This window comes from Octopus bimaculoides, chromosome 4 (assembly GCF_001194135.2).
Source record: "Octopus bimaculoides isolate UCB-OBI-ISO-001 chromosome 4, ASM119413v2, whole genome shotgun sequence".
NCBI lineage: Eukaryota > Metazoa > Mollusca > Cephalopoda > Octopoda > Octopodidae > Octopus > Octopus bimaculoides.
In genome coordinates this window covers 18,828,873-18,841,722 of record NC_068984.1, presented here as the reverse complement: position 1 = coordinate 18,841,722, position 12,850 = coordinate 18,828,873, and the positions used below count along the sequence as shown (strand labels likewise).

The 12,850-nt window shown below is 36.8% G+C and overlaps 1 protein-coding gene across 3 annotated transcripts in view; it reads right to left on the bottom strand.

The window, feature by feature from the left end:
• The window catches only part of LOC106881343 (uncharacterized), a 153,719-nt gene that overhangs the window by 97,846 nt on the left and 43,023 nt on the right, over positions 1-12,850 (bottom strand). For 2 of the 3 annotated variants that reach the window (XM_052966923.1, XM_052966924.1), the window contains 3 exons: positions 8,396-8,515; positions 4,128-4,204; positions 132-269 (listed from right to left, as the gene is read on the bottom strand). In XM_052966923.1, coding sequence (XP_052822883.1) covers positions 132-269; positions 4,128-4,204; positions 8,396-8,515 — 335 coding nt within the window. Of the gene's footprint in view, positions 1-131; positions 270-4,127; positions 4,205-8,395; positions 8,516-12,850 lie in introns of those variants that run through there. The other variant, XM_052966925.1, reaches the window with a different exon arrangement.

Genomic DNA, 12,850 nt, shown 5'->3' with positions numbered 1-12,850 from the left:
TCAGATTGGAGCCTGGTGCAGCCATCTGGTTTGCCAGTCCTCAGTCAAATTGTCCAACCCATGCTAGCATGGAAGGCGGACGTTAAACGATGATGATAATGATGATGAATGATATAACAATATACACTCACCGTTCTATTCGATACAGAAGATTTCCCCTCATATTGTACACATGTACATCCATTTCAGAGCAGCAGTAGAGATGATGTGTGGTAGTATTAACTTCAATCCTTTGGACCCAACTTCCTCCAACATTTGGCAAAGTTTTTCTGGAAATACAAAAACAAAATACAATTTTAGAAAATAAAATTTTGTACCGGTCTTCATGATATACTTGTTATGAAGGGTCAAAGATTGCATAGGATAAACGTTGAATTCAAATCTGAGGATATTGGACTTCAGAGATGTCGGATAGTAGTTAAAATAATTTTAATCTTGAAGATTATGATCATAGGTTTGCTCCATGAGGACTGATTTAGTGATACACAAATATTGCAACTAAATTCACTGACCTAATATTTTCTTAGACAATGAAATACATCTCTTCTGAAATTTCATTACTATTTACAATGTATAATGCAATTATTTCATCCAATGTTTTAAAACACGTTTTCTGATTATCTATTTGCATCATTTTAACATTTTATCAGAGCCCATGCTGAGACAATAACTAAATGTTGTTTCTAATTGTAACTGCATTCCATGACACACCAGGTAAAGAGATTCGATCTGAGACTTGTGTGTTGAGAAACTGAGGCAGTAACCAAGTCACAACCGGTATGACAAAAATTTTGATCCCAAATAATAAATGTTTAAGTAAAGTTAACTGTCTGTGTGTTTTTAAATGGCAGAAACGTTAGCACGGAGCACAAAATGTTCAGCAGCATTTCATCTGTCTTTACATTCTGAGTTCAAATTCTGCTGAGGTTGACATTGCCTTTCATCTTTTTGAGATTGATAAAATAAGTACCAGTTGAGTACTGGGTCGATGTAATCGACTTACCTACCTCCTGAACTTGCTGGCCTTGTACCAAAATATGAAACCAATATGTGTCTTCCATTGTTGTGATTGTAATAATTTAAATCACTGTACAACTACACTCCACAAGTGTCAAAGGATTGCAATAGAGAAATTTTCACATAATCCTGTACGTGATCTTTACACTGGAGACAAAGAAAACTTTGGGAAAAATACCAGAAAACCTGAACTCCCAAGAAGATTATTATTTTATATGAATCAATAATATTATTGAGAATATGTATCAGCTGCAGTTTTGTTAAAACACAGGAAATGTAATGTTTTACAATAGAACAATTCTCAAATGATATTGTGAGCTGGTTGTTGACTATCAGATAGATGATGCAGAGAAGCTTATCAGAAAACATCAGAATATTGAGTTTTTTAGAAACCGAAATATACAACAGCTGGTCAGAAACTGAAACTTTAAATAAAATAGTTACAAATAAAATGCATGATATTTACACAAGAGATTTGATCTGAAACTGTGTATTAAAACTAAAGCAATAGTATTATGGTAGAATTAAATTAACCATTCAAAATGAAGCATACATAAGTTATTATATTCTCTTGTTTTATAATCATTTTGTAAAACGGTGTATCAGGAAGCATCTCATAGATTTACAATGAAAGACCTTGATGCTTGATAACATAAGATATTACAAAATAATGAAGAAGAAACTCTGAAGAAGTAATAGTACACATATATTCTTTATATGGTAAAACAGAGATTTCATTATTAGAGATGGAAGCAGTACTAGTTTAAAACAGCATTCTGGATATACCATAGAAAGACACACAACTGCAGCATTTGTCTTGAGACTGCATCTCATTTCTTACCATTTTATTTTTTCACTTTTAACTGAATTTGTTGAGGTAGATTATTTTTTTTACAGTTGGCTGTTCTTCTTTTCATCAATCTTCACCTGTTTCCAAGCAAGGTCATATTTCACCATGGCTAGATATGCTTTTGTGGAGGATTGGGAAAAAACAACACACTTCTATAGGAATGCTTGCATACATGTCTATGTGTAGTCAGTATGTTGTTGTTGTTGTTGTTGTTGTTGTTGTTGTTGTTGTTGGTGTTGTTGGTGTTGTTGTTGGTGTTGTTGTTGTTGTTGTTGTTGTTGTTGTTGGCACTCCGTCGCTTACGACGTCGAGGGTCCCAGTTGATCTGATCAACGGAACAGCCTGCTCGTGAAATTAACGTGCAAGTGGCTGAGCACTCCACAGACACGTGTACCCTTAACGCAGTTCTTGGGGATATTCAGCATGACACAGTGTGACAAGGCTGGCCCTGTGAAATACAGGTACAATAGAAACAGGAAGATAGAGTGACAGAAAGTTGTGGTGAACGAGTACAGCAGGGTTCGCCACCATCCCCTACCGGAGCCTCGTGGAGCTTTAGGTGTTTTCGCTCAATAAACACTCACAACGCCCGGTCTGGGAATCGAAACCGCGATCCTCTGATCGCAAGTCCGCTGCCCTAACCACTGGGCCATTGCGCCTCCACTATGTATGTGTAGTCAGTATGTATAAAAGTAAGTATATGTGAGGGCACATGACCTAGTGCTTTGCACTCACAATCATGAGATCATGGGTTCAATTCCTAAACTGGATGGTGCATTGTCCTTGAGCAAAACACTTCATTTCATGTTGCTCTGCGATCACTTTGACATCTGACATGTGACACACCATCCACCTATTCAGGCAATGTTGATCTGATGGAAAGAGTGAGCTAATGCACAGCAAAAACATTTAAATCACTATTAACAAACCAGTTCTGCAGATTTTTCAGCAAGAAATTCCATCAGATCTGTCTTCTTTTACTCTACAAGAGACTGTCTGAATGTAATGTACATATATATTAGGTGCAGGTGTGGCTGTGTGGTGAGCAGTTTGCTTCCCAACCACATGATTCTGGGTTCAGTCCCACTGTATGGCATCTTGGGAAAGTGTCTTCTATTATATCTTCAGGCTGGCCAAAGCCTTGTGAGAGGATTTGGTAGATGGAAACTGAAAGAAGCCCATCATATGTGTGTGTGTGTGTGTGTGTCTGTGTTTGTGTCCCACCCCCACCACCACTTGACAACTGGTGTTGGTGTGTCTACATCCCTGTAACTCAAAGGTTCAACATAAGAAACCAACAGCATAGGTATCAGGCTTAAAACAAAAAACAAGTACTGGGTCATTTGACTAAAAAATTCTTCAAGGCAGTGGCCCCAGCATGGCCAGAGTCTAATGACTGAAACAAGTAAAAGATAAAAAATACACAACACACACAAACACAAGGTATCAGAGGGGCTGTGTGGTAAAGCTTATAAATAAGCTATTACTTTTTATAATATAAAATATAAACTACAGGCACAGGAGTGGTTGTGTGGTAAGTAGCTTGCTTACCAATGACATGGTTCCAGGTTCAGTCCCACTGCGTGGCACCTTGGGCAAGTGTTTTCTACTATAGCCTCGGGCCGACCAAAGCCTCATGAGTGGATTTGGTAGGCAGAAACTGAAAGAAGCCCGTCATATATATGTATATGTATATATATATATGTGTGTGTATGTTTGTGTGTCTGTGTTTGTCCCTCCAACGTCGCTTGACAACTGATGCCGGTGTGTTTACGTCTCTGTAACTTAGCGGTTCGCTAAAAGACCGATAGAATAAATACTAGGCTTACAAAGAATAAGTCCTGGAGGCGATTTGCTCGACTAAAGGTGTTGCTCCAGCATGGCTACAGTCAAATGACTGAAACAAGTAAACGAGAGTACAGGGTGTCCACAAAGTCTGGGTACATGGGAATTAACACATACTTTAAGAAATTATTATTTCTTATATTTAATTGTTTATGTTATGATTTTATTTACTCCATGTACCCAGACCTTGTGGACACCCTGTATATACGTTTACTCAATATTTTGTTTTGTGTTTGTATTAGTTAATGTTACATCAATGTCGAAACATATACTCTGAAATGTTAAACAACATTGCAAATATGTGTGTACTGGGTGGGGGTGTATGTGTACATGTGTTTACGTGTATAAAAGTTATGCGTTTGCGAGCGTGTTGTGGAAGTGAGCGTAGATTTTATTCAATAAAGTGCATAATTACTTTAATTTCAATTCATAGTCGGATAGTGGTTTTATTTCTTTAAACATTTGTGAAGAGACTCTTTGATACTGCCAAACCTATGAAGTAGAGAGAGAAAGAGGATATAACTATCTATCTGTGTGTGTGTGTATATATATATATATATCTAATATAGGATAAAATTTTTTTTAAAATTTATCAGTGGCCAGCATATTTTAAAAATACCTTTAAAAATACCTCGGAATCTTAGGCTACTGACCCCGAGATTCTGAGTTTGATTCCAGGCAGTGATCTGAATAATAATAATAATAATAACAACAACAACAACAACATCGAAAAATACCTTAGGAATGAGAACCCAGGTTCGAAATTTCCCCAAGACACCCGATGAAAGCTGGAGCGTATATCAGCCGAAACGTTGTGTTAACAACAAACAACATGAGGATAAATATCCGTCAAATGTAAATAATGTACATAATTCCTCATCTCTTAAATATAGAACTGTGTTGTTGTTGTTTTAACATCCACTTTTCAATGCTTGCATGGTTCAGATGGAATTCTTGAAGTAGACATTTTTCGATAGCCAGATGCCCTTCCTGTCACCAACCCTCACCTGTTTCCAAGCAAGGTGATACTTTCCTTGTGGCTGGACATAATTTTGTAGAAGATTGGCAATAAGGGACACTACTTTTATGATGGTAACACCCATTTACAGTTATCACATGATGTCAAAGCAAGAACACACACACACACACACACGGTTCAAAATTATACAAATAACAAAAAACAAAAGATAGAGAGACAGATAAGGAAACAACATACAAGATGTATTTAGTTTGACACTGAGGAAAAATGTAAGACATCTTTGATGTTTCAAACCTATGCTCTTTTATAGAAAAGAATTAGGAGAGAAAACAGAACAATAGGACACTATTTGGTTGTGTTAGAGGAGCTTCCTTTCTTAGAAGTGAATCAGACAATAGTGTGTTTCTAAAATACAGAGGAGATTGAAGAGTTTAGTGAGTAAAAGAACAAGTCTGCACTGTTTGAGTATAATGGAAGGGATATTGTCAGGGATAATGATTTTGGTTAGAAGAAACCAGGCATATTTTACATGTAGTGTGTGTGTGTGTGTGTGTGTGTGTGTGTGTGTGTGTGTGCATGTGTGTGTGTGTGTGTGTGTGTGTGCATGCAAGATAAAGAGCCTGGTGGAATAGAAAACGATATATTTGGAAAAGATTTTCGAAGTATATGGGTGAGGGGCTGGATGAAAAATATAATGAAAGAGGATGCTTTCTCAATGGAAATACTGCCAATGGAACCATTGTTATTGAGAGGTGGAGGAAAAGAGGGCTCTATAAAGTTTGATGGAGTTATTTTGACAAAGAATCAGAAGGATTAACTATAGATTAGGAGGTGGGAAATCTTGAAGGCTGTATAAGATAGATAAATTTACTGTTATTTATTTAAAGCTTTAGTGGTGAAGATTGTTGATGATGTGAAAACATCCTATTTTTCTCTTAAATAAACAGACAAATTACTGGTAATCTTCTTAAAAATTTGTTTAAGGGATAGTTGTCTTTTCATCAGAGAGGATGCACACTTATTCTTCAGTTACCCAAAGAATTCCATCCATCCATTTTCTTCACCACTATTCCTGGAAGGATCATAAGAATAGGTTCTTTAGGCACTTACCCCACAGGGTCTTATCAGAAGAAATTGTCATTACACTTTCCTGTTGGATTCCCAAGCATGACAAACTGAGATTACACATATTGTACAACCAACTCATTCTTGGTCTACCCCCAGGTCTAATCCTTGGTCTACCTGTCAATTGGCTACGCTTGAAAAATCTATCGTATGATCCTTTCCTTTGACATTCTAATCAGATGTCCATAATACTGGACCTATTGGTGTAGATAAGTAGCAGCTTCATCCAAAGAGATTCTCTGACTTCTGAATCACACACCCTGTCAAGTAACATTATTCCAGAGATCTTTCTGAGGAAATCTATTTTGGCTGCTTGTATTTGCAATAATACTCTTTCAGCCATTAATCATCTATCATGAGCATAGGTAAAGATAGGCATGAAAACTGACTGAAGATAACAAGTTTGGCTTTTTCACCAACCTCTCTGAACAGTAGCTTGTCCGGATAAAATATATATTTTGGCAGTTTTTGTATCTGGGCATTGATGATGTATGCGTAAAATTAGATCTTTTATTTCTGGCTTTACTCCAGAGGTTCTGAGTCATTGCTGGCTTTTATACCATCTCATCTGCTCTGACCAGTCTTGCAAGATACACGGAAAAGGTTTTCTCTCTATTTTGTCCTTTAGAAACTATTACAGCTCAACTTTGATTTTTTTATTTCATATTTGTTTCTTTTATTTTTTGTTCACATATAAAACATTTTATTAAATTTATAAGTTTTCATTAGTATAATTAGCTTCTAGTTCGTTTTAATTGTTTCCTTGTAGAGAGAAAAAAAGTTTTTCTTTTCATTTTTACCTTACTGTACTAATCTGTCTACATTGGCTTCCTCTACTACTACTACTACCACCACCACCACCCATACCACTATTACTACTACTACTACTGCTGCTGCTGCTGCTGCCGCCACCACTCTACTACTACTGCTACTACTACTACTACTGCTGCTGCTGCTGCTGCTGCTGCTACAAGCATTTGTATTGTCCTCCTCTTCATCTTTCTTCTCTTTCTCTTCACTCGTTTCACCACCACCACCACCATCATCATCAATGAGCCAACAAGGGCACCTGTTTATAGTTGCATGTTTTGCTAGAAATAGCAGCCAGATCCCCATCAAAACATGCCCTTTCCTCTTAAATAAAAAAAAGGACACATTAGATACATATCCTAAAAAAAGACGGAATAGCAATGACTGGAACGTGTTATATCACAGGTCTGCTCAGTCAGGGCTTACCTGACATTAATCAGCATCAACAAGATTATCATTGACATCATCATCATAATTACAAAAACCAACACCATTATCATCATCATCATTATCATCATCATCATCATCATCATCATCATCATCGTCATCGTCGTCGTCATCGTCGTCGTCGTCGTCATCAACATCACTATCATCATTTCAGTGTCCACTTTCCTATACCCATATGGGTCAGACAGAATTTGTTGAAGGATTTTCCACAGCTGTATGCCCTTCCTGTTTTCCAAATAAGGTAATAGTTTCTCACCCATGACCAGACATGTTTCTATGGAAGATTGGAAATAAAGGACACCACTTGCATGATGGTGACACTCGCTTACAACTACCACAGAATGTCAAGGCGAGGAGACCGTAACATACATACATATATATTAATATATATACACACATACATACATATATACATATATATGCATGATTATCATCATTATCATCATCATCATCATCGTTTAATGCCTGCTTTCCATGCTGGCATGGTTTGGACAGTTTGGCATGGAGCTTACTAGCAGGGAGCTGTCCAGACTTCAATTGTCTATTGTGGCATGGTTACTACAGTTAGATGCCCTTCCTAACACCACACACACGCACACACTCACATACATACATAGATACATACATACATGATGGCTGCCCCCTCGTTATCGAGTATGGCCATTGCACGAAGCTTAACTTAACGGTGCTGTGATCGAATGTGACTTTTTAGCCCTGCCAAAGATCTACAATGTCTTGCACAGAATTGGCACCCAAAACCTTTACTGGCAATAGCTGGCTGTTGTTGTAATTGGGTTCCATGTACCTTTGTGTGTCATTTAAGTCTTCCTGGTGAATCACACTCCCTTCCACATGCTCGACAGACATGATTAGTATGGTGTGTAGCATCATCACCAGCGGCCTGGTAGTCAATCATCAGTTTTGCTTTATGACTACGAAGATGACTCATAAGCCCAGCTTTACTGAGGCACGGTCTTGCACAGACACTGCATGTCAGTGTCATAGGAAGACCCTTACCATACATACATACATACATACATACATATGATGGCTTTCTTTCAGTTTGCATCTACCAAATCCATTCACAATATTTTGGTTGACCCAGATCTATATCAGAAAACACTTATCCAAGGTGCCAAACAATGAGACTGAACTCAAAACCATGAGGTTTGAAAGTAAACATCTTACCACACAGCCACACTTGTGCCCATATATCTTAACATATAAAATCAAGCAGCTTCAATAACTAAATGATTGGATGTGTAATTATGAGGGGAGGGATTGTGTATTAAATTGTGATAAAGTGAAACACATGGCCTTACCTTAGTTCCACCAATCCCCCCAGTAAATAGTTCATCTGTAACAGAGTTGAATACCATAAAAGAGGCTCCAATTGTTCCAGAATTCATTATGTAAACCTCTTCAAAATCCTTATTGAGAACCTGAAAAATATGGTACATATACATACAATCAATAGGATGTGTTATAATACTATTCCACATATACAAAAGCAGCCATACCAACAATTCAACATACCTCCATCATCAGCTGCCCCACAGATATCATTATGGTTTTGATACCTGGGCAGTACCATTCAATTCAGCAGTGTCAACAGCACTAAAATAAGTGTTGTTTGGGAACAAACATGCCAAAGAAACCACAACTTTCAAACACATTTACCTATGTACAACAGTATCGGTAAATAAATTCAATACATATATATATGTGTGTTTATATATATATATATATATATATATATATATATATACACACACATACACATATACTTGGATGAATATATGTGCATGCAGGTGTATATTTGTGTGTGAGTATGCATGTATGAGCACATGTGTATGTGTGTATGTGTATATGTCTGTGTATGCTTCAATGTTTATCTGTACATGTGTATGTAGGTGCATGTGTGTGGGTGCATGTGTGCATGTCTTTGTCTATGTGCATGCATTCATTTAATCATGAATAACCAACAAAGGTTATTGAATGTTCTGGTTTGCTAACAACAAAAAAATAATCTTCATGATTTTATCCACTTCAAACCATTATTCACCTGAATCTAATTCCCACAGACAACTACAGACAGCTTTAACCTTGATATACAGAACACAACAACTGATAAATTTTCTCTTTGAAACTTGTTGAAATATAATTCTTCTTTGAGACTCTAATACACAGTTAATATAGATGTTACACAAACCTATATGGAAGAAGCATGACAAGGTTGAAATTCTTATAAAGAGATTGATTAAAAATTCTTGAAATTGAACACTAAGCTATCTCCTGATTTTATAATAAAGAATGATTCTCCACCATTAAAGCTGACAACACTCACATCAGTGTTAATATAGAATGTCATTTGTGTTTTGAATTTAGGCTGAAAGATGTTAATCGCTGTCAGCAGGAAGCCTCAGGTACCAGAGAAGGAAAAAAGAATCCTAACAAAGAGTATGTGTGTGTGTGTTTTAGACATAATTTTAAACTTGCTGGAAAAGTAAATACAGTGATTAAAATATACCTCTCTTTCTTCCTTCCTGTCTGTCTCACCCTTTCTCTTTCTCTCCATCTCTCTTTCCACACATACATACACACACACATACACACACACACACATACACACACATATATACACACACATATATACACACACATATACACACACATATACATATGTATGTATGTATGTATGTATGTATGTATGTATGTGTGTCTCTTCCCCTACATCCAGTCTGTACCCGTGGAACCTTCCCTGCTCCTCATTTTCATAACACTCATCCCTCTGATTATGACTATTGCTCAGCTGCTATAATTATAAGAGAGCTGAACTGCACACACTCCTTCCCCATTTTTTGTGCTACCACACCCTACTTCTTGGAATCATTCCCCTTGCCACCCATCTCACTCGCCCAACATGATTCCTTACCACTACACGTCCACTGAATGCCCATTTCACCTGAACATCCTCTCATCTCTGCTATCGTTGTCCCTTTTAACTCACTATATCCATCTCCACGTATGCCTGACTTTTGTCCCTATGCATCTTCTGCCTTCACCCATACCTACTCATCCAGCCATCTTTGATTCTCCTCTCTCCTTCTTATTCATGCTCTATACACTTTCTTGTACCCATAATTCAAAATTGCCAGCCTTCTCACATTCTGTGTCAAGCTGAATCTCCCTGAGAAGTATGTGAAAGGTATGCATGTCTGTGTAGTGCAAGAGATATCACATTTGCTGAGAAAAACCTCTTCAGATAAGATAATATTATGAGGGATTCATAAGGCGGTAAGCTGGCTGAATCATTACCATGGCAGTCAAAATGCTTAATGGCATTTTGTCAGCTCTTTACATTGTAAGTTCAAATCCCACTGAAGTTGACTTTGCCTTTCATCCTTTTGAGGTTGATAAAATAAATACCAGATGATGACTCATGTCAATGTAATTAACTATTCCCTCCTCTTGCTGGCCTTGTGCCAAAATTTGAAACTAATATTATGAAGGATTCATAAAGGGGTTAGCTGGCCAAATCATTACTGTACTGGGCAAAATGCTCAGTAGCATCTCATCCATTTTTACATTCTGAGTCCAAATTCCGCTGAGGTCAACTTTGCCTTTCATCCTTTCAAGCTTGATAGAATAAGTACCAGTTGCATACTGGAGGTTGTTGTAATCGACTAGTCCCCTCACCCAAAATTGCTGGCCTTGTGCCAAAATTTTAAACCGGTATTATGAAGGATTCATTCCTTTACAGTTCTACTTAGGAGCAACAGAAATCTAAACTAGATTATTTGCCTCTGCATTGTTCAACATATCAGTGACAGAAGCATGAACAATATGACATGGATGATTCACTAATCTATAATATAAGAGAGATTCATAATTTGTGCGAGTTTTCAGTTGACATTGTACGTTTTACTATATGATGGAAAAACAACAAACTTCAGTTTACTTTAGCAGAGGAGAATATTGTTTCTTAGCTATTGTTAGATTTTATGCTATTATTTTGTACAACATTTTATTTTATCAATGTAAGATTTCTTTTTGTTGTTTCAGATATGTCATTTGTTTGTTGATTCTGTTATGTTGTGAGTTGAATAAAGCTGGATATCAAAGGTTTTTGGATTTGTTACAATGTCAAAGCTATTACTGAAAAAACAAAACATTTGTGGAATACATTGCTATTTATATAGTATATCTCTCTTACCTTTCCACACAGAAAAACAAAACAACAGAAAAACAGGAAGTGAACTAGTCAACATTTAGCAGAAAAACTTCACACATAGATAGCAAACCTCAACAACAAACAAACATTAGAAATAGCAGCTAAATCTCCCTAAAATTACACTATACCATCTTAGAACATATCTTTGGATAATATAATCCTCCATTCTCTACACAAAGGTAGGCTGGTCACAGCTGGAATACTTTTGATTATATATTTACTGGGTCAGGCTGACTTAGGGACTAAACAGCAACTGTATCAACAAATGACAGCAGACACCATTAAAAAACTAGTTACTTCCTGTTTATTCTTTTCTACTCTAAGCACAAGGCCCAACATTTTGGGGGAGGGAGCCATTCGATTAGATCGACTCTAATACACAACTGGTTCTTAATTTATCGACCCCAAAAGGATGAAAGGCAAAGTCAACTTCGGCGGAATTTGAACTCAGAACATAAAGACAGACGAAATTCTGCTAAGCATTTCATCCGGTGTGCTAATGTTTCTGCCAGTTTGCTACTTTCCTGTTTCTTGAGACTATTCTGATGTGAATAGTATGAAAATTTCAGGTGTGTTTATATATAACATGGGAAAAACAGATACAACTACATTCCTATGTCTGCCAGGGTTTTTTGACATTTCAATCACAACAATCATTTTAGGCATAATAATTATTTCAGTCGTAACAATCATTTTACTCATAACATTTCATAAAGGAGATGGGATTAGAAAGAGCTTAAAATATTAGCAGATCTAAGATTTGTATGGTTCCTAATAAAATATAGAAAACTGATAAGCTAATGGGAAAATCCCCGCTAATACAAGTTAAAACTGGAGTATAGCTGTTTCCTATTCACACACACACACACACATGCGCGTGCGTGCTTTATGTCGAACTAATAAGAAAGGAATGCTCAATATATGCTGTAGAAGATATGGGTTTCTTTTTTATTGAAACACAAACTGAAGCTAACATGATTGTTTTGCATCATGAGTTTTAGTGGTGTATGTATGTATGTATGTATGTATGTATGCATGTATGTATGTACGTGGCTTTTTGTTGAAGATAGTGAGAATTTATCTCACAGCTTGAGTTTCATACCGCTAAAACTCATGTTGCAAAACAATCATGTTCCTGCTTCAATAAAAAAAAAAAACCATATCTTCTACAGCATATATTGAGCATTCCTTTCTTATTAGATCAACATAATGCAATGCATGTGTGTGTGTGAGTGTGTGGATAGGAAACAGTTACACTCCAGTAGTTTTAACTTGTATTATTAACGATTATCCCATTAGCTTATCTATATATTATTACATACATACATGCATACATACATGATGGCCGTCCACTAGTGACCGAGGAAGACCATTGCCGACCTTCAGGAACATTGTGCGCTCTAGGACTAACTTATATTTTGCATTTGCAGCTCCATTGGTGGCTAATGAGCCCTGCTCTTCACAAGCATACACGACTGCAAACATTGCAGATTAAGCTTATCCCATTAACTATATGAGCTGCGCGAAAGCGCACAGCTCGCTT